This window comes from Ctenocephalides felis, unplaced genomic scaffold (genome assembly GCF_003426905.1).
Source record: "Ctenocephalides felis isolate EL2017-DRISC unplaced genomic scaffold, ASM342690v1 CF-g0.4_SCAFFOLD_01886, whole genome shotgun sequence".
NCBI lineage: Eukaryota > Metazoa > Arthropoda > Insecta > Siphonaptera > Pulicidae > Ctenocephalides > Ctenocephalides felis.
In genome coordinates this window covers 14,393,163-14,416,293 of record NW_020538040.1, presented here as the reverse complement: position 1 = coordinate 14,416,293, position 23,131 = coordinate 14,393,163, and the positions used below count along the sequence as shown (strand labels likewise).

Genomic DNA, 23,131 nt, shown 5'->3' with positions numbered 1-23,131 from the left:
ATATTAAATGTTTTTAAATAGATTATTATAAATATTGTAACATTGTCTAATATTTATTAGAATTATATAAACTGAATTGCAAAGTTGAAATTATTTGTTCAAAGTATATTAGAATAGAACTATAGTCAGAATTAAAAATAAAATCTGAATTATTTTCGATATACAAAAAAGTTTTTTTTAAAAAAAAAAAATCAAAAAAAAAGTTGTAACAAAAAAATTTTTTTTTTCTAAAATCAATTATTTTGTTAAGACAAGCAAAAAGTTCTTTGAATCATCTAAATCGGACGCTTAGTTCTCTCAAAAACTGCCATTTTTTGCACATTTAGCTCCGTGTCTTCAAAATGGCTGGGCCTGCCTTTGTCAAAAACTAACAAACATTTCTCCCAATCATTACTAATTGAATGTTTTTTAGATCATTCAAATTGGATGCTCCGTCCTCTCAAAAACTCAATTTCTATTTTCTGCATTCTTTGCTCTTTATCTCCGTAACTGCTGGACCTGCCTTTGCTAAAAACTAATCAGCACATCTCCCTATCAATAGGAATCTAATGTTTTTTAAACCATTCAAATCGGTTGATCCGTGCGCACGAAAACGTGACCGAAAAATTGTATCCATACATACATACACACAACACACACACACACATCAATTTTTCTGAGGTATGCCAAAATGTTTAGAAACCTTCAAAGCGTCGAGAAATGTAAAAATTTTCAATTTCGATTTTCGGCCCATTACAATAACTTACCCTACGGGGTAAGTAAACACATTACCATTTAGCGGTCAAAAATGATCATTAGACATATGTACATCATATTATTAAATATTTTTCAAATTTTCGATTATATTTCAGAATATAAGAAAACATCATTTTTTCAAAAATTTCAAAATTCTCAAAAATCTAATTTTTCCAAAGTTTTAAATGAAATTTGAATATTTTTTTAAAAAAATAATTTTTGGTACGGAAAGTTCCAGCAATTTGCCTTAAGCCACAATGCCATGCACCCCTAGTTCGTTTATTCAAATGTTGGTAATCCGTTAACGTGTTAACGTCAATGCATCTGTTACTATGTTCTGTACCAAGATGGCGCCATTATCTCTCTCTTGGCGGCCTGCAAATATTCCGACCAATCAACTTCACTATGTTTAACCTCATCCTCGAATTCCCGATGAACGAAACGTTTTATATGTTAGGTTATGTGAAGTCGCGTGTTCGGAAATATTGCCCGTGTATAATTGTAATAAGTAAATAATCACAAAATGACTGAAGAACAACAACAACCTAAAAAAGAGCATTGGGTTCAACGCACAGTATTAGATTCATTTACCAAATTATCTCACCGTGCAGATAAAGAACGAATAAAAGCAGGCTGTGAACTTATAAAACATTTGAATCAACAGGGCTCCGATGAGGTCTGTTGGAAAATAATTGTTATGGTTATGGTTATGGTAGTTTAGTTTTATCAAGTGCTAATAAATACAATTGTTTGTTAAAGGTGTCAAAAGAGTGCAAGTATGCTCTGGAGCGACTTGTTAGAGGCTTGGGCTCCTCGAGGGTTCTTGCCAGGTCTGGTTTTTATACGGTGCTTGTTGCTATTTTGTCAAGCAGTGATGTTATTGATGCTGAAATGATACTTGAGATTATGGAGAAAGAACTACATACAAGTGGATCGGATTCAAAAAGTGTAAGCAATTTATCGGTTCATTGTATCTCATAGACCTAGCATTAATGTACACAATTTTCTTTTATATAACCATTAATGGATACATGGAACATTGTTTCGCTAATGTCTACCTTGTCAATGATGTTCCATTATAATATATATATATATATATATATATATATATATATATATATATATTCTATTTTATATCTGTGAAATATACAGGGAACATTGTTTTGCTATTATCTACCTTGTCAATAATGTTCCGTTATCTGTTGTATGATTGTGAAAAACCAATCAATTTATTTTGCAAACCTCACACAATAATTCAATATATATTATACATTGTATATCTGTAAAAAGATACATGGAACGTTGTTTCGCTAATATCTACCTTGTCAATAATGTTTCATTATCTATCATAACAAGTAAAGAATATTGATAAAAGAGTGCGCGTAAGGTTCACACGTGATTGAAGTAAAACTTATTTGCTACTGCACAAGATGGCATTTAAGTAAATATAAATACATCATATAACAATTTTGAATAATGTTTATTAGTAATATGGTAACACTCGTGATGCACACATTTATTAGTGTCAACCATTATACACATTTATATAATGATAAATTATAAATTTGCTATTCATAAAAGCATTAAAAATATGTATAATATTTAAAAACAATAATGTAATTAAAATCATACTTCAAATATGACATGATCCGTTTGTCATTGTAATTAGCATTTAGAAATGAACCTTCATTAGAGGAATGTAGTAATTGCTGATTAATTAATTTTTTAATATTTGTTCACACAGTGGATTATATTACACAATGCCTAAACAAATATTGTTTTCACAACTGCACTCATCATGTAATTGTGGTTGAAGAACTTCATGTAATTAAAATTAACATACATTCATTGACTGCTTGTATTTTTCTTTACTTCTTCCTGGCGATAATATAATCTCATTCTTTGAACAGCTGTAATATCTGTCTTGCCCAAAAAATATTTTTTATTTTAATAACTTCAAAGATTTATAGTAACTACGAATAATATATAAATAATTTCTAATCAATAAACTTACGGCACAAATGTTTAATTTGTTTTATTATTTTTAAAGAACAGGGTAAAATATTCTTCTGATTCAAGCATTTTTCATTAAATCAAGATTTGTATCACAATGTAACTTTAAGATCTTTATTTGTCTATGCCGATTTCCTTGTTGATATTGGTATTGGTATTGGTAACGTTGATGCCAGTACGCATACAACGACAGATTTCTTTTCACATACACGACGATTAATCACAATCGATCCCTATAGAAATGATATCATCGAGAACGAAAGACAAATCGTTGGTACTCGACTCTGCCGTAACGCACTTCCGTTGCATTTGTACGGATTTACACCCTAGTCGCGCCTAAAGAAGTTTTACTTCAATAATATTTAATATATGTTATACAATATTTTCCAATCAGCACGCAATAATCCAACATATATTTTGTAGGAAAAAGGTGACATATACATGGGCCAAATTTTGGGATGCGGAGCACTTTTACGCTCAGGCTGTGAGAGTAAATGTTCTTCAGAAACTCTTAAGAAGGTTATTGAATTGATAGCAACATCCGCAAAGAAAAAGAGCTATTTAACACTAGTGGCATACACTTTCCTTATAGATTTAATCAATAAAGTAAGTTACTTAAATACAATGTGCAATTAAGCTGTTCAACTCAACATCTTAAGATTGTTTTTCTCTATTTTTCATCATTTTCCATTTTCAGACTTCTCAAGAAACCTTTGCATTAGTAATTTGGCCAGTTTTGAAACCAGAATTAGCAAAGCCGTGGGAAGAACAAACCATTGATACAATTTATTTATTATTTACGTCTTACAAAAAGTTTCCTGATGTTGTTAAACATAAATTCATTAAGAAGAATTTAAAAGTTGATGATTTAATATGCGAAGAAAGTGTGACACATATAGCCGATATACTTATTGTAAGTAAAATTTTCTGCCATACTTTTTTTTTTTACATTATTTATAACTAACCCTTATTTTGTGCTTTCAGAATCCATTACGACTCGCAACATTAAAGCATCCTTTCTATGAGATGTTTTGTATCGAAATAGCAAATACGGATTTGGTTTTGCCTTTCTGGAATGAGGTTGATAAGAGATTATCAAAACCAAATGATAATAAAGAGATCATTGCCACAACGTTGCTGATGTATTTGCTAACAAACATGCAAAAAATGTCTGCTGTTCCAGATTTATTTGCTGGAAATTATTTACAACTGTTATTTCATCGATTAAAGTTGATCTATACAAATCATAAACATGAGTTGAATATTAAAAACATAAATCTTTTTGCAATATTAGCTGAAAAAGTATCTGATGAGAGTGTTAAAACCAAAACTAAACTTAAAACTATAAAAAGCTTATTGCTATATCCTGGCGATTTATCCTTTGAAAAAATTACTGGTACAAAAACAATTCAAAAAATCACTTCAAGTTTAGATTGTGATGGGGTTAAAAAATTGGCAGCTCTTTACAAAGAAATCATTCTGGCACAATTACCTAAAAATAATGCCAATTTTCCTAATTGGACTATATATGAACGTGTATATGCTGCACAACTGTTTAGTAAATTATTAAATTTCAATTGTGTTGCTGATGAACAAGAGTGGAAAATCGAGCAGATCAAATTCTTGATGAATTTAGGAATATTTTTATCAAAAGACGGTGTAGTTGTTACAAAAGATGAAAATAATATTGGACCGGCAGTTGCCTTATCAATTAAAGACTGTTTTTATAGTGTCTTGTCACATAAACAAAAAAATTTAGATGATTTGAGACAATTGTTAAGAGCAATAATTGATCATAGTAATTCCATAATAGTTAAAGGTGAAGATAATATACCTTTACGAACCCAATTTTCTGAAGATGACTCAAACTGTTGGTTCCAAATGAGTGATTTCATAAAAAAGTTGAAATCCATTGATAGCAAAGAAACTAACGTTAAAGTGAAAAAGATAATAAGTGTGTTTGAAATCCTTTCCATTCACATGGGTTTCCAACTGTTCAAAGAACCAGAAATGGCCAGAAGTTCCTTACAGGAGTTGCAAACTTGTTTTGAACGATTTAGAAGTTTAGGCTCACAAAAGCAAAAGAAACGCAAAAGCTTAACTGAGGGTGATGAAGTAACAGATGAACCTGAATGGATGGAAGTTGTTGTTGACTTAATTTTAAGCATTTTATCTCATGACTCACATTTACTGCGAAGTGTTATTAGTTGTGTGTTCCCACATTTATGTCCATATGTTAATTGCACTGTAATGCATCAGATTTTGTCAGTGCTGGATCCCAAAAATGAGGACAATCCACTAACAAAAAGTGATAGCTCTGACTCTGAATCTAGTGATGATGATGAAGATGCTGAAGAGAAAAATGGTGAAGAAGCTGATGACAAAAATGAAGAATCTAGTGATAACGACAGTGATAATGAGGAAATGTCTGAGGATCAAGATTGTGAAAATGATACAGAGACAGATAAATTACGCATGGCGATAAGTCAAGCATTAGGCCACGCATCAGATCAAGAATCTGTAGATTTAGATGATATTGATGAAGAAGAAGGCAAAAGATTAGACAAGGCACTAGGAGAAGCATTCAAAATGATTAAAAGACCTAAGAATTCCAAAAAGCAAAGTAAACCTGATAAATCACTTACAAATTTCAGGACAAGAGTTTTAGATTTGATCTTAATCTATTTAAACAATGAACCATCAATGTATATTTGTCTAGAAATTATGTTGCCATTATTCCAGGTTTTGGAATTTGCCATTACAGACCCTCATCAAAATCCTTTGCAGGTTAAAGTACAATCTTGCATCAAAAATTTATGTAACATCAAGAAATTTTCTACAATGGAAGGTGTCACAGAGGAATTGTTGTACGATTTAATGAGTTCTTTATTAAATAATGATGCATCGTCTTCAATCAATGTTGCAAGGAATAAAGAAAACACTGAGTGTTGTACATTCATTGTTCGTTGTTCAATTTTAATAAATCCTGATAATTCAGAAAATGTTAAAAATATTACTCCTCTTGTGGAGTTATATAAAAATCAACTTACTGCCTTTTTCACTAGAAGAGATAATCATTTACCTATAACGTTTTTCAGTAATGTTTTGGGTATTGTTTGGCATGGTAATTGGTCGCTATTGCCAATATGCTTAGAACAAGCCTTCAATCCAGAAATCAGACCTTTCAGAAGAGCTTTGGGTCTTAAATTATTGCAAGTATTCTATCAAAATTATAGATCTCTAAACACCACTGCAAAATATCCATTGAAAGTTTTTAAAAAATTAGAAACAAATTTATCTAATAACATATCAGTTTTAGCAGAATCTGATGAAGCTAGTGATCATGAACATTTTTTCCAACAACTCATTGTTTTGTTAACTTTAATTAAAAAATATCACAAAATGGAGAAAAGCCAGATACCTGACCACATGGATTGGGATCTGGTTCAAAAAAATGTTTTAAAGTTACGTCAAAGTATAAAATTCTCCTTAGCTACTAAATCATCATTTAATAAATACTGTGCAATGTTGAATTTAAATCCTAAACAAATAGCTGCTCAGCTCAATGGTGATGATAATGAGGCTGTTCCATCTAAGAAGCAAAAACTTCAAAATAATGATGAAGAAAATCCTGTAGAAGAAAATGGAGTACATGATGAATCAAATGCTGATGATGAATCTAAATCTCCAAGTGAAAAGGATAAAAAACAAAAAACGAAGGGAATAAGCAACGAAAAGCAGAAATTGAAAAAGCAAGCAAAATTATTGCGTTTGCAAGCACAGGAGGGCTTAGAATCAGTTTCGTTTAGTCAAGTTAAAATGGATACTGCTGAAAATGATAATGAAGACTATATCGAAAATAATTCAGAAGAAGAAGATACAAATGAAGCTAAACCGAAAAAGAAACACAGGAAACGGAAACATTCTGTTACTGAATAAACTAATAATTTATTATTTTAATTACCATAATTTTTATGACAATTATATATTTGTATGAAATTTAGGATCTAATTATGTACATTAACATGAATGTAACAAGATAATAGATTATAAGAAATATATTATGAATTTATATAAAAATGTAATTTGTTGAAGAAATTCAGTCTTGCAGCAAAATATTGCAGTTATCTTCAATGATGTGCCACATTATTGGAAGTTGATTTTACAATTACATGCAAAGAGCAAGTAAAAATGTTAAACACTGGTTGATCAACAAATATTATAGAGGTATTTTTTGGATTTATTTATGGAACATTTGGTTGGGATTTATTTGGAACATAATAACTTATTAATGAAAAGCATTTAGTAAAATATAAACTTTGAAGGAAAATTCTGGCATGTTGGTGAAGAGTAATACTTTATTTGCAAGTATTTGGTTTAACCAAATTACTTGTAATTCCATTTCCATGGAATATATGTTATGAGAATGTATATGATCTTAATAAGGTTTCAAATGCCTATATTCATAATACAGGATAACTCTGAGTGACGACATGTTTAGTTGATTTAAACAATAACAAAATTTGAGGACTAGGTTTAAATGACATTTTGCCCTAAGGTGAGCTGCATGAATTTTTTTAAAATGTGTAAAGTAATAGACACATTCAATTAGTTTTGCGATTTACCATTTTTTTTTTTTTTTCATTTGTGCTGTTAAAATGTTCAACTGCTTCTGAGGAATGATCAATTGGCAAAATTTTATCAATAATTTTGAACAACAATCAGATTACAATATTCTATGAGCTATTTGGTTCAATTCATTCACACATATGAAATTATTGTGATAAATTTCAATATATCATTAGTTGTTTCCATTCCATTTATTTCGACAAAGACATAGTAGTAATGTTAATGGTCTTTTGAAAACTTCTTTTTCAATCTTCCTGAACCTGGTGTCTCAAGAAGTTCAGTGTTTATGGAATTTGTATGATCAACCAGCTTTAAGAAATTTTGAACACCTATTAGCTTTATTACTCTGTCTATAAATTCTGAATTAGACCTTATTGTTGAGGAACGAAGGAGCATTGGGGATTATGAAATTAACTTATATCAGTAATGGTAATAATTAAATTTAATTTATTCAACAAATTTTAATTTATTGTGTGTTTTAAAGATATATTTTAAAACATACAGTTGAATTAATTTATTTTATTTAAGTGTGGACATCAACAGTATTCAGTACAGGATATACATGGTGTATGTCCTAAGAGCATAAGCCATTATTCGAAACTTCAATGAATTTTTATATTCCAACCACTTTACATAGGCCTAGTTATAATATTTTAGAATGTTTGTTTAGAGTCTTTATACCAAAAACCATATGACGATGCAAAGTTTCCATCAATAACTAATTCCGAAGAAAATCCTGGCTGTTCTATATCGAAAACTAATCAGCACGATTACGGATACCTTATCTTTCAAACAGTTTTTGTATTTATAACACATTAATCGCTATGATAATTTGAGAAATATTTTCACATGGGCCTTGGTAACTTTGTTAGATAATTTATTTAAAAATGTATCAAGGAAACTTAATGTACAAAAAAACACTTTTTTTGGTCAATTTTTTTTAAAAAAAACGCTATTTTTTATGTCACACTTATATGACTGACACGGCCCAATAATAATTCTTTATACATTTCTGGATAAACCAAACAAATCTCTAAAAATTTTTTTCGTTTTTTTGGTCAAATTTCCAAAAAAAAAAACAAACTATTTTTCATGTCATACTTATATGACTTATATGGATATTAAATTCTCTATACTGTTCTGTAATTCTGGGTAAATCAAACAAATTAATTCTCTAAATAATTTCTGCTGTAATATCTGTTTTGCCTAAAAAATATTTTCCATTCCAATAACTTCAAAGATTTATAGAAACTACGAATAATATAGAAATTACAAACGCAACGGAAGTGCGTTACGGCGTTTGAAGTTATTGCTTCAAAGATTTATAGAAACTACGAATAATATAGAAATTATTTCAATAAACATTATGTTTCATACACGGAGCAAATGCTGCACTTGTTTCATTATTTTCATTATAATTATTTACGGAGGACAGGGTAAAATATTCTTCTGATTCAGGCATTTTTCATTAAATCAAGATTTCTACTACGATGTAACTTTAAAATGTTTATTTATCTATGCCGTTTTTCTGAGTTTTGAAGTAAATTTTCTTTAGGCGCGATTAGGGTATAAATCCGTACAAATGCAACGGAAGTGCGTTGCACGGCAGATAAGATAAGAGTCGACCCTAGACAATATACTAATGGAGTCGACTCCCAAATATTCGTCATTCGCTCTTGATGATATCATTAATACGGTTCGATTATGATTAGTCGTCGCGTATGTGAATAGAGATCTGTCGTTGTGTGTGTACCAGCATCAACGTTGTATGCGTACCGATATTAACAATTGTTGATGCTGGTACACATACAACGACAGATCTCTATACACGCACACGACGACTAATCACAATCGACCCGTAGAGAAATGATATTGAGAGCGAATGACGAATTATTGGCACTCGACTCTTATCTTATCTGCCGTAACGCACTTCCGTTGCATTTGTACGGATTTGTACCCTAAAGAAAATTTACTTCAAAACTCAGCAGATATAAAAGCTTTGAGTATATACTTCCATAAATACTGTACAGTCAAATTAACCGCCATTTTATATCAGCATTAGGCGGATTTAAATTTTTGCTAATGCTCCTAGCCTGTATGCTTTTCGCGCAACATTTAAAATAATATACAAACCAAAAATTAAATTTTAATCTCGAGTTTCCTAGCCCTTTTAGCTATAACTTGTATATACTTGTATTAATTAAATTAAACTCTAATTCATAAATTTTGAATTATTCAAAAATCGCCCGCATAATTCAACTTCCCCTATCCGCCGCTGTCGAGTTCTGGCGCCACCTCTCGGACGTACGTCGTAGCGCATTCCGTACGTCGCATGATCTTGTCTCTCGCCTGAAGTTCTCTAGTTTTTACGACGAGTGGCCGTCGCCGTCGCAATCGCTTCGCTTATCTGTCAAAATAATTTGTTTAATGAACTTTTAATAATAAAGCGAATTAGTTTATAAATTAATTTGTTCGTTAAGTGACAGTGAAGAGGATCGATTATTGTGCAGTGGATAATGATAGTAACGTGATGAAAAAGTATATGTGTTGTGATAAAATCAATGTGATTGTTGTGCTCGATTGTATACGATAGGTTATTAACACAAAGGTATGCCTAGTAGATTTCGATAGGACACAGGTATTATGTATTGTTGGGGGTTTGTTTATAAAAGAATTTTGGCAGAAATTATTTGTATGCATATGGTTAATTGTTATTTTAATTGTTAAATGAAATATCGTGGTCGAGCCCTTATTGCGGCAAAAGTCCTGCGATTAGATTTGCTATGATTAGCCGTCAATCCTGTGACAAATTGTTCAATAATAATTAATGGTCTTAATTTTGGACCAGATACCTATATAAGTGCTTTAAAATGTGGTTGTTAATTTGTTAAAAACAATGTGTCAACCCTAAAAATTAACCCTGATATTTTAGAAAATTAACCATAAATTTTACTAGGATTTTATGATTTTACGTCACTGTCACCATGTACATGGATTAAATAATTTTAACCACGTGTTTAACACGTTAATCGCCACGATAATACCAGAAAATAATCACAAGTGTCATAGTAAGGGGGCGTCCAATAATCACGTGAGCGAGTTTTTAAGGATTTTTGAACCCCCCTCCCCCTTGGTGATTCACGGTGATATTCAAAATTACCCCCCCTCCCCCACCAAACATCACGTGTATTTTTAGTTTCGTGATAAAACTGTAAAATTTTTGATTTTTTTTGTGAAAATGTTTAATTTTTTTAAAAAATCAGTTAAAAAATAAATACACGTGATAGCTTACTATACCCCTCCCTCCCCCACGTGATTTTTCGTGATTTTCTGTCAAACCCCCTAAAAACCTCACGTGATTAATGGACGCCCCCTAACTTTATTAAATAATTTAGTTGGAGGTGTATAGCATCGTGCCTTAAGGCAAATTGCTGGAACTTTCCGTACCAAAAATTAAGATTTTTAAAATAGCTTTAAAATTTTTCGGAATCTTTGAAAAAAATATTTTTGAGAATTTTGAAATTTTTGAAAAATTCGACTTTTTTGAAAAATTTGTTTTTTTTAATATTTCATTTTATTTTATTATTTTAATATTTCATTTTATTATGCTTATTTTATTAGCCCTCAGATATTTTCCAAGAGGACTTAAAAATACAATTATTTTACATATAATATGGATACATTACAATATCTATAGTAAAAAATTAAAAATGCATTTTATAACACAAAGTTATATAATACAGAATGTAATATTATTTATTAACATATAATAAGATAAAATAACTAGTGGGGTGCATGGCATCGTGCCTCAAGGCAAATTGCTGGAACTTCCCGTACCGTAATTAAAAATCTTGGTACGGAACACAAAAAAATTTACACAAAATGTGTCCACATTATTAAAATCTCTATAAAATATCTGATAATTTGATGTGCATAAGTCCAATAAACATTTTTTTACCGCCAAATGACATTTTTTTAACTTATTTTTATTAAGAGTCCGTAACCGCTGGACCTGCCTTCCCAAAAATTTAATAAGTTTTTCATCTTGTCAATACAAGTAAAATGTTTTTCGAATCATTCAAATCGGTTGAACCGTGTTCCCGTAATCGTCGACAAAAACTTGTATCCGCACACACATACGAGCCTTTTCATACATACATCATTTTTTCTAAGGTATGTCAAAATATTCAGAAACCTTTGAAACGTAAAGATATATAAATATTTTCATTTTCGATTTTTTTGCAATTACTGTAACTTGCCTTACGGTAAGTTATTTTATTAAAATTTCTAGAAAAATACTTTTTTTTATGTCACACATATATGACTGACATGGCCCTATGTTAATTTAATTTATTAAATCTTTTTCAGGCAAGTCAAGATTTTTTTCTGACACGGCTCATTTAGATCTTCTCATTTTTAAAATCGACACGATGAAATTTTTTTTATAAAAAAATCATTAATTTTGTTCTTCTTTGTTTACATAAAATGAGATTGCTATTTAAAATGTAGTAAAAATATTGTTTTTATATTTATGATATTTTTCCTTAACACGTTAATCTCCACGATAGTATCAGAAAAATTTTTATATGGACCATAGTAACTTTATTAGATAAATAAGGTAAAAATGTATCAAAGAAAAGAAAAATGCCAAAATTCTTGGAAATGCTAATTGTAAGGTAATCTTTCCAAAAATTGTGCACAGAGTATTTCAATATTTTCAATATTTAATTAAATTTATAAAAAATAGGTTTTTATGGTATCGCGAAGGAAGTACCTTTATGCATCCCAGACTAGGTCTTTTGTCTGGGTATGTTAGACTCAATACCGCCTGGGTATAATACCGACTAAAACCTCCGCTTTGCCTTGGCATCTGGTTCTCACTGAAACCGCCTTTAGGCATTGCTTAATGGGGGGAGGATCAAGAATGCTATAATTCTACTTTTGAAATTATACTTCTCTTCTAATTATTGCCATATGCTCCTAATGTAAACACTAGGTGTAAGTGGCATTTTGTTTGCCTTAAGGAAGTTGCATGTACTTTCCGATACTTGTATATAATTGTTTTAATCAGTAAGAATTGAAAAATATGCACTTATATTAGGTTTTCGATGATTTATTTTGAAAATAAAATTTTAGGCGCCGATTCTGTCGTAAAATAGGCCAATGTTACGTATCGCTTCTCGCACAAAATGGTACTAAATAAAATGCCATGTATTTATTGTGCGATCAGGCATTTTACACAAAAAATGCAACAACACTCAAATGTTATACCAGATCACAAACATGCAGTTATGATAACATTGTTTTTTTGACTAGGTTAGGTTGTCTACCTTAAAAGTCTGACAGCACAGTAACCACATGGCATTTTGACAGCACTTAGTACCATTTTGTATGAGAAGCGCCATGTAACATAACCCCTACGTAACATTGGTCTATTTTACGGCAGAATCGGCCCCTTAGTTTACTTTAAAACCTGATCAGTGTCATTTCCTTGTTATTTTTTCAAACAAACTTATAATATCTGTAGTTGTATTAATTTTGTTGCACAAACGTGCGCTTGTATATCCTAAAAGGGCGGTTTCTTATCACAAATTTTAAAGATTTTTTATGATTATTTCTAAAATATTATTGGTACAAAACACTTTTTGTTGTAAGCTTATAATTTTTTTAGGATTTTCGTTTAGACCATCGATTCCCAAACTTTTTTGTGTCGTGAACCCCTTGGGCTTTGCCTTAGACCCCCTATTTACACGATGTCGATTTTTTCTTTTTTATATAAATTGTAAACTTAACTAAAGTTTGTTATTAAATGTTTAAAATAAAAATATATATTAATTTTATGCATTTATTAATTTAATTTAAAACTACTGCAACAGAATATCCAAAAGCCAAAAAGATAGAAAAATTGAAAATGTAAAATCATGTTTCCGCCCGGGATCGAACCGGGGACCTTGTGCGTGTGAAGCACACGTGATAACCACTACACTACGGAAACCGATGCACTACCCTCTTTAATTCCGACATATATAACTCATTTAGTTATTATTAATTTAAGTTTGCATTCATTTTTATATTATTAACAAGTGGTGTATACATTCATTGGAAATAATAAAATCAGCTTTTAAAATATATTATATAAAGAAAGTGTCAATGTATAATTAGAAAATAACCAGATTACAAGACCAATAAGCTATAAAAAAAAGCTAGTGGTGCAGCAAAATTGCTGGAACTTCCCGTACCGAAAATTAAATTTTTTAAAAGAGACTTAAAAATTTTTTCAAATTGAAAAAATTTTAAAATTTTCAAAGTCATCTCACTGTGTTAGCTGCATAGAGACGAAATATAAAAGCGCGTAAGCGCCGCGTTGCAGCCGAACGAATAGTAAGGAATCCATAGAAATGTAAACTAAATTTGTTCTTATTATCAAAATCTCTATAAAATATCTGGTAATTTGATATGGATATGTCTCATAATCATTTTTGACTGCCAAATGGCATTTTTTTACTTTTTTTATTGGATCTCCGAAATTGCTAGACCCGCCTTCCCAAAAATTTAATCAGTTCTTTATCTTGTCAATACAAGTAAAATGCTTTTTGAATTATTGAAAACAGACTCTCCGTTCCCTTGAAAGCTGAGTTACTGTTTTTGGCACTTTTTGCCCCGTATCTTTGAAGCTGCTAGACTTGCCTTTGCCAAAACCTATTCAGCTCGTCTCCTCGTCAATACGAATCGAATGTTTTTTGAATTATTCAAATCGGGTATTCCGCGTTCATGAAGTCGACGAAAATAAATATTTTTAGGTGTATTTTTACATAATATTACATATTGTAGTAGCATATAAATTAAATTATAATATCTGTATATATAGTATATATTAGGTCTTTATTTTATGAAGTCCAATTATAAAATAAGATGCTTTCAAAATAAAAGTAGCCTAAGTTACGGCGAATTGAATCAGCTACCTTCTCAAAAAAAGTTTCGTCAAAATCGGTCCAGCCGTTTTATTCATATTTTTTAAAAATGTTAATTTCTTATTGTGTCCTTATATTCATATTAGATATAAAGATGTACATTGCAGCAATGTTTAAGAAGCCATTTTCAATCGAAATCATATTTTGATCTAAATTTTCAAGTTGAAATTGATATCAACCCGCCCGATACAGGAGTACAACCTAGTGGTTGCAAGATCGAAGTTCTTACTCCAGTGCCACGAAGAAGCTCATAAAGTTCTAATACAATACAGCAGACAATGAAATTCTTTTCGAACGACCTAATATTTTTATCTTGAATTCTTATTTATTTATTCTACAGCATATTTATCAAAACAATGCGTGATGTGAATTCAATGTATAATAATGAATCTTCATTCTCTTTCGCATATTAATTTATTATTCCATTATAAACTGTCGTATGACGTTTTTAGAGTGTTTAAATTACAGACGTGTTTTAAACTTTATAATAACAGTAAATTTTCTTTTGAGCATTCAGTTTTTTGAACAATATTGAAAAACTTGCTTTCTGAGATGACGAAGTTGATCTAGTTTTAGTTTCATTATCTTGTTTTTGCAAGATTCTGATCTTGAATGTCATTTAACCGCAATGGAAATTTTATAATGAAGAAATTGTCTCGATTATGTAACTGAATTTTATTTGTTGGCTTTTTTTCTAGTTGTAACACTTGAAAAAAAAAAACTTTTTATAGGAGAAAAAAAGCGTAAGGGCCCCGTTGCAGTCTAACGGATTGACTCAGAGAAATGTAAACTTGGTAGTTATTATTAAAATCTCTATAAAATATTTGATAATTTGATGTGCACATGTCTAAAGTTCATTTTTGATCACCAAATAGCTTTTTTTTTTCTTTTTTCACTCGTTATCCAAAACCTTTAGATCTACCTTTCCAAGAATTAAATCAGTGCTTTATTTTGTCAATACAAGTAAAATTGGTTCTCTCAAAAACTGAAGTGCAGTTTTTGGCACTTTACCAAAAACTAAACAGCCCGTCTCCTTATTAATACGAAACGGATGTTTTTGAATTATCCAAATCGGTTGATCCGTGTTCCTGAAATCGTCGACGAAAATTTGTATCCAAAATGGTTTCAACCAGCCGGCAATAAACATTTCAGTCCATTAATAATTCAGTTAGTCTAATATTTATTTATATAAAGTACTAGTTGACGAATTATATGTTATATTTCACATGTCATGTTTCAATTAGTTTCTTTAACAGAAACGTAAAGGAATACATATTTTACGAGCTTAAACCGAATTCGACAAACAAACTAATTGGATTTGTAGTAATGGGATAATATATAACATGATACTTTCGTGTTTGTAAATTAAATAAGATTGGAGGTTGTGAAAAGAAATACTAACAAATCTATTGAAAATTGTAAAACTTTTTAAACTAGTGGGGCGCATGGCATCGTGTCTTAAGGCAAATTGCTGGAACTTCCCGTACCAAAAATGATTTTTTTTTAAAAAGATTAACATTTTTGAAAAAAATTTACTCTGAAAAAATTAGATTTTTGAGAAACTATAAATTTTTGACAAAAATTTACTTTGAAAGATTTTGGAAATTCTGAACTTTTTTTCAAAGCAATCGTACTGCTTTAACTGCATAGAGACGAAATATCGAAGCGTGTAAGCGCCGCGCCGCCGTCTAATGGATAAACATAGGTACGGAACCCATAGGAAGTAAACAAAATTTATACTTATAGTTAAAATTTCTATAAAATATCTGATAATTTGATGTGCATATGTCTAATGATCATTTTTGACCGCCAAATGGCATTAGTTTTTACTTTTTTTTACTTGATCTCCGAAACCTCTAGACCTGCCTTCATGAAAATTTGATCAGTTCTTCATCTTGTTAATACAAGTAAAATGCTTTTTGAATTATTCAAATCGGACGCTCCGTTCTCTTAAAAACTGAGTTACCGTTTTTGCGACTTTTTGCCTCATATCTTCGGAACGGCTAGACATGCCTGTGCGCGCGGATACAAATTTTCGTCGACGATTTCGGGAACACCGATCAACCGATTCGAATAATTTAAAAAACATTCGATTCGTATTGATAAGGAGACGTGCTGATTAGTTTTTGGCGAAGGCAGGTCTAGCCGTAGATATGGATCAAACACGCTAACTTAGGTTTTAACAGAACGGAGCGTCTGAATTTAATAATTCAAAAAACATTTTACTTGTATTGACGAGGTAAAGAACTGATTAAATTTTTGGGAAGGCCGGTTCAGCGGTTATGGACTCTCAATAAAAATAATTTAAAAAAAATTGGCGGTCAAATATGTTTATTGGACATATGTACATCAAATTATCAGATATTTTGTAGAGATTTTAATAATGTGTACAAATTTGTTGTAATTTTTTTTGGGTTTCGTACCAAGATTTTTGATTACGGTACGGGAAGTTCTTGCAATTTGTCTTAAGGTACGATGCCATGCAACCCATTAGTTTTTCTTAAGGTTCTGGGTTTCTGAATATTTTGGAATACCTCAGAAAAAATGGATGTATGTGTGTGTGATTCCGAGAACGAAGCGTAGCTTTGAAAAAAGTTCATAATGTCCAAAATATTTCAAAGTATAAAAAAATCAAATTTTTCAAAAAGGACATTTTTTTCAAAAATTTTAAAAATCTCAAAAATCTTTTTTTTTTCAAAGTTATAAAAAATATTAAATCTTAAAAATTTTAATTTTTGGTACGGAAAGTTTCAGCAATTTGCCTTAAGGCACGATGTCACGCACCACTAGTTTACAATGATTTAAAAATGATCTTAAGTTGATCCCTCTACGCTAGAACTACCCCCTTAAGATCAAGTGGCGATTTTCTTTTGAACCTTCTACAGTTCTTTTCTGTTTCCTCGCGAATCTTCGGACATTTTCGTGTATCCCCGATACCCTTCGTCTATCCTAGGCTCGTATCCTAGTGGTGTCCGCACTAATGTAATGTAGTGTCGCGCCAATTCTTGAATTATCTTATAAAGACCGTGCCTATGGCGCTAGACACAGGCAACACACAACAAAGCCGAAGCCTTCCGAAGACCTCCGAAGCCCTTCCGATCATGGACGACGGAGGATTGCTCTCTCTTGCACTGCGGACGCCTTGGAGATAACAACTTAGAATAAAAATACACCTAAGTCTGTTTTTACACGGAGATTGGTTCCAGAAGAAGCCGTGTAAAAAAAAACGTGTAAAAAAAGACATTGATCTTATACAAAAATGGGTGATTTGTCCTACTCTCTAAAACCTATTAAAATTAGTGAAAAACAAGAATTTTCAAGAACAAGAATTCATGTTTATTTTAATAATAATTCCCCTAAATTAGTGCTATTCACATTTGCTTTATCCAGTAAAAATTGTTTGTACGCGCTAAAGGGGAATTCACTTAAATCTTTAAGCTAGTGTTCGCAAACTATCGATACTATAGATGGTTTCAGACTTTTTTCTTTCATAAGAACTTTTTTGTGATATGAACATACATCGCAAAAATTAAATTTGACAAAAAAATTTAAGTACATAAAATTTCAAATCGTGCTAAATGGAATAAAATCGTGTAAAAAAATTAAAAATATTCAATTTTCAAACCGTGTTATATCAAAACCGTGTACAGAAAGACCGTGTAAAAACAGACTTAGGTGTACATATAATCTTCGTCTCACAAAGTATCTGATATTATTAAATAAAATTCAACGTTCTTGATATATAGTTGTTGGTGTTTGTTTTATATACTTCTAAACTTCCTCAGTGATAATATATTGTTGGGCGCCGATTAGCTTTTCTCTTCATCAACCAATTTTGTTAGATGTTATTGTAATATCATAATAAGTTCAAATTAAACACAATATTCTTCATGTATACTTTTATTTTCCCGTTCATTAATACTCTGAGATGTCGTCATCTATACAAAAATTACACAACTGCCCACATTAAGTTACATTTTGGCTTTATATAACCTTTTGTTTAGAAGAGGGGCTTTACTCCTTTTAGGATATGATAACTAAATTTCATTTATATGTGCGAATGCAAATTATGTGATTCCCCGATCGAAATTCATAGGAATTACTGCGTCGTATGCAGAAGATCACGCACGCATTAGGAAAAAGTTCATCGATCCTATTTTTAATTATAATACTTTTGTTACTCGATATGAGTTAATACAATGTTAATACAATGTTAATACAATTCTTGGGATGAATACAATGTTGAGAAACTGAGAATCGGATATATGCGTAGCATATATTATAGTTAGTAATATATTAGTTATCGTTAAACCATTGGGTTGCAACAATATAATAAATATACGCGTTTTCACGCTGTATGGCACAACAGTAGGATATAGGAGTGTTCAGCGGACATAGCAGTAACTATAAATATTCCTTCATATTTTCCAGTATTCTTTTAATTTCCGATTATGTCCATAACGAAATCTGCTGCTCTTCCACAATAACGGCATTTTGAAGTGTCGACTATTATTTTACGCGGTTTGTTATTATCCAGGTCATACGCCGTCGGTCGGTCGTTCGGTCGCTATGATGTTTCCGTTCCGTAGGTACATTGTGCGAATGACCCTCTTGTGTCAACTGCTCTCACAGGTTTCGAAAACAATATCATATTAATAATAATAATAACTAGTCGTGTACGATGACAATCATAAATGTTGGAGAGTCTTGTGAGTAAAATTCCTGAACATACAAAGAAAAAGGGGTTGCTCGTAGGTAAGTGGCTAGAACGACTGGACCTGGGTCAGGGGTCCTGGGTTCGATGAGCCTACTGTCAAGCAGTAGTGACAACGGTTTTCACTTGGAAATATAGATAGCAATATGCTTCCAAGTGAAAACAGTCCTCACCCGGCATTGCTGCACCATTAAAAATACTCGCCCTATTACAGAAATTGTTATAATAATATATCATACAGAGATCTGACAACTGTTTGGGTTGCCATCTATCAAACAGACTAGTATTAAGTCAAAATCAGCACAACAGCTTATAGGACTTTGAGGTTCTGATTACTGTTCAAAAATAATAAAAATAAAAAAATATTAATAATAATAACTAGTCGTGTACGATGACAATCATAAATGTTGGACACAGATACAAAGAACTACAAACAAATGGTACGAAATTTTCTTGAAAATTTTGAAATTCTGATGATGTGATAGTTTTCTTCTGTTACGGGGGTATTCTGGTCTAGAGGCATGAACTTCATGCAATCTTTGAAAATCCGAAAAAACACACCAAATATATTCGCTCTACATTTTTTTTTACAAGCTATTGACTAATATTTTAAGAATCTAGATAAAAAAATAAAAATTAACTAGTGGTGCATGGCATTGTGCCTTATGGCAAGTTGCTGGTACTTCCTGTGCCAAAAATTAAAATGATTGAAAAACTTTTTCATTTTTTTGAAAACTTCGAAAAAAATGGGATTTTTGAGAATTTTGAAATTTTTTTGACTTTTTTGAAAAATGTGATTTTTTTTTATATTTCGAATTTTTATATTTCTGAAAATTTTGAACTTTTCAAATCGCGTAAGCGCCTCAGCGCAGTTTAACGGATAAATATTGGTACGGAACACATAGAAATGTAAAACGAACTCATACTTCTCTATTAAAAATTATTCACAGCTTTATTATTAAAATATGTGATAATTTAATATGCATATGTCTAATGATCAGTTTTGACCTCCAAATGGCGTTTTTTACTGTTTTTCATTGTAACTTCGAAACCGCTAGACCTGCCTTTCCAAACATTTAATCAGTTCTTTATTATATCAATACAAACAAAATATTTCTGAGTCATTTAAATCGGACGCTCTATTATCTCAAAATCTGAATTAACATTTTTGTCATTTTTTGCCTTGTATCTTCGAAATGGCTGGACATGCCTATGCAGAAACTAATCAGTACGTCTCCTTATCAGTAGAAATCGAATGGTTTTCAAATCGGATGATCCGTGTTCTCGAAATCGTTGACGAAAATTTGTATCCGCACACAAACACACACGCACTCATACACACACGCACACACATCATTTTTCTTAAGGTACGCCAATATGTTCAGAAACCTTTGAAACGTAAAGAAAAATAGAAATTATCATTTTTGTTTTTTTTGCGATTACTATAACTTACCCTACGTGGAAATTAATAGAATTAAAAATAGATAAATTAAATTTACAAATTTTAATTTTCTAAGAGTCGGTGGTCTCAAAAAATTAAAGGCACCATGATTTCAGACCTCCAAATAATGTGAAGAAAAGGATTATTAGTTTTGATAAGTATTGTAATTTTAGAAATAGTTACCTGTATGTGACATCCATCACTTGATGATGGAGTCAATTTCTTGAATTTTTTATTTTTTTTTACTTCTTTTTTGGTACTTATTTTTAAATAATTTTAATTATGCACTAATTACTATTTTGTTTAGTTAGTTTCTTCAATTTTTCAAACACTTTTTTAAAAAAAGTATTTGAACTATTTTTTTTAAAGTTTATTAAATTATGAAAATATTGGAATTGCTATGAAGATATCAAAAAGTTAAGTGGATTTTTACTGATTAGTGAACATTATCTGGGCATTACGATTTATTGTCAAGCTTATTTTTAACCTTCAGAAGAAGTTCAGAAAGAAGACCTTCGTGGACGTTTTGTCAAAAAAGGCTGCACTGATTTATACATTATTCATTGTTCGATAAGGACTCACCTTGATTAGTTTTGAGAGACAATCTTTGCTTTTGCATTAAACGCTATTTGTATGTATGTTGCATGGTATGTATCTTTTACCTTCTTCACTGCATTCGTGTAAATTTTCTTATATCATCTGAGGAATTTCGTAAGAAATTGCATAAAACACATGATTCGACGCGTAAAATCAAGAGTCTATAATGAATTTCGAAATGGACACTCCTCAATCCATCTCTCTGTGATGAAAATATCCCTTTCACCTATGTTCTTCATCACACGGATATCAGATCTGTACAGATCTGTACAGATCTATACAGATTCTGCAAATTCCTCAAAGGTCGACCAACAAGATATTCTACAAGAAACGTTGATTTCTAGAAGGTTTTAATTAATAGTTGATTTTATACTGATTGGGAGTTGCTTATGATTTCAAATGTATCGCACACTTTTATTGATGATGGTAATAAAATTCCGAGATACTATAAAATACGAGAACTATAAAATTCATTTAGAAGTATCTATAGAAGTTGCGTATTTTGAAAGTGGTTTAAGACCATTCATACATACTAAATAATTATGAGTAATTAAATGAATAACTAAACAGTTGTGTTAAAAATGATCTGTAATAAAAATTTAGCTTTGTCTTAATTAGCGTGTATGGCATTGTGCCTTAAGGCAAATTGCTGAAACTTTCTGTATCAAAAAAAAAATTAGAAATATATATATATATATATATATATATATATATTTATTTATTTTAAAAACTTTGAAAAATATAGATTTTTGAAAATTTTGAAATTTTTGAAGAAAATTGAAAATTAAAATTTTTAGAAAACTTTTTAATTTTTTTGAAAACTTTGAAATAAAAAACTAGATTTTTGTGAATTTTGAAAATTAAAAAAAATTTGACTTTTGAAAAATTTGAATTTGTTTTTATATTTCGAAATATTTTTTAACTTCTCGTAGGGCAAGTTATAGTAATCGCAAAAAAATCGAAAATGAAAATTTTTATATATTTTTACGTTTCAAAGGTTTCTGAACATTTTGGCATACCTTAGAAAAAATGGATGTATGTGTGTGTGTGTGTATGTGTGTGCGTGTGTGTATGTGTGTTCGGATACAAATTTTCGTCAACGATTTCGGGAACACGGATGAAGCGATTTGAATAATTCAAAAAACTTTCGATTCGTATTGATAAGGAGACGTGCTGATTAGTTTTTGGCGAAGGCAGGTCTAGTCGTTCCGAAGATATGGGGCAAAAAGTGCCAAAAACGGTAACTCAGTTTTTAAGAGAAGGAAGCGTCCGATTTGAATATTTCAAAAAACATTTTACTTATATTAACAAGATGAAGAATTGATCTAATTTTCATGAAGGCAGGTCTAGCGGTTTCGGAGATCTAGTAAAAAAATTAAAAAAAAAAATGCCATCTGGCGGTCAAAAATTATCATTAGACATATGCACATCAAATTATCAGATATTTTATAGAGATTTTAACAATAAGTATAAATTTTGTTTACATTCCTATGGGTTCCGTACCAATGCTTATCCTCACTAGTTTTTATTGAAACTCCGAACCGTTGGACCCTCTTTTCCAAAAATTTGAACAGTTCTTTGTTTATTAAATACAAATAATATGTTTTTTTAAATAATTCAAACCGGACGTCCGTTCTCTCAAAAACTTAATTATCACTTTTGCCCCGTATCTTCGAAATAGAATGTTTTTTGAACTATTCAAATCGGTTGATACGTGTTCCTGAAATCGTCGACAAAATTTTGTATCCGCACACACACTATTTCTATTTGGCATTTCTAAGATATGCCAAAATTTTCAGAAACCTCTGAAACGTAAATATATATACAAATTTTTATTTTCAATTTTTTACGATCACTATAACTTACCCTACGGGAAGTTAATAATATGTTGAAATTGAGAGTTCAAATTCTAATATTTGTTGTACTTTTTTTGCATATGCAAGCTGAAGTTTTGATAAATTTCCGAAATAATCGATATTTGGATCTTGTAATGTAGTGTTAATAATAAAACAGCAATTTGGTATATACAAT

The 23,131-nt window shown here is 30.6% G+C and overlaps 2 protein-coding genes and 1 non-coding gene across 6 annotated transcripts in view; 2 read left to right on the top strand and 1 right to left on the bottom strand.

Annotated features, from left to right (window-relative positions):
* Positions 1 to 1,154: 1,154 nt before the first annotated feature.
* Positions 1,155 to 6,687, top strand: LOC113374674 (myb-binding protein 1A). The gene is made up of 5 exons (XM_026614650.1): positions 1,155 to 1,411; positions 1,495 to 1,683; positions 3,172 to 3,354; positions 3,446 to 3,661; positions 3,733 to 6,687. The coding sequence occupies exons 1-5, from the start codon at positions 1,259 to 1,261 to the stop codon at positions 6,685 to 6,687; spliced, it is 3,696 nt and encodes a 1,231-aa protein (XP_026470435.1). The 5' UTR covers positions 1,155 to 1,258.
* Positions 6,688 to 9,786: 3,099 nt separating this feature from the next.
* LOC113377881 (unconventional myosin-XVIIIa) overlaps positions 9,787 to 23,131 on the top strand; it is a 286,825-nt gene continuing 273,480 nt past the window's right edge. For all 4 annotated transcript variants that reach the window (XM_026618327.1, XM_026618324.1, XM_026618325.1 and 1 more), the window contains exon 1: positions 9,787 to 9,985. The gene's annotated coding sequence lies outside the window, so the exon portion shown is untranslated. The remainder of the gene's footprint in view (positions 9,986 to 23,131) is intronic.
* Positions 13,300 to 13,372, bottom strand: Trnav-cac. Its single transcript has one exon. It is a non-coding gene; the product is annotated as a tRNA-Val (tRNA).

What these genes read in the sequence shown, in the direction of transcription:
- LOC113374674 (XM_026614650.1), top strand. Translation starts at nt 1,259, where the DNA reads ATGACTGAAGAACAACAACAACCTAAAAAAGAGCATTGGGTTCAACGC. An exon ending in ATCAACAGGGCTCCGATGAG is followed by an intron (nt 1,412 to 1,494) that starts GTCTGTTGGAAA and finishes TGTTTGTTAAAG; the next exon opens with GTGTCAAAAGAGTGCAAGTA. An exon ending in ATATAGCCGATATACTTATT is followed by an intron (nt 3,662 to 3,732) that starts GTAAGTAAAATT and finishes TTGTGCTTTCAG; the next exon opens with AATCCATTACGACTCGCAAC.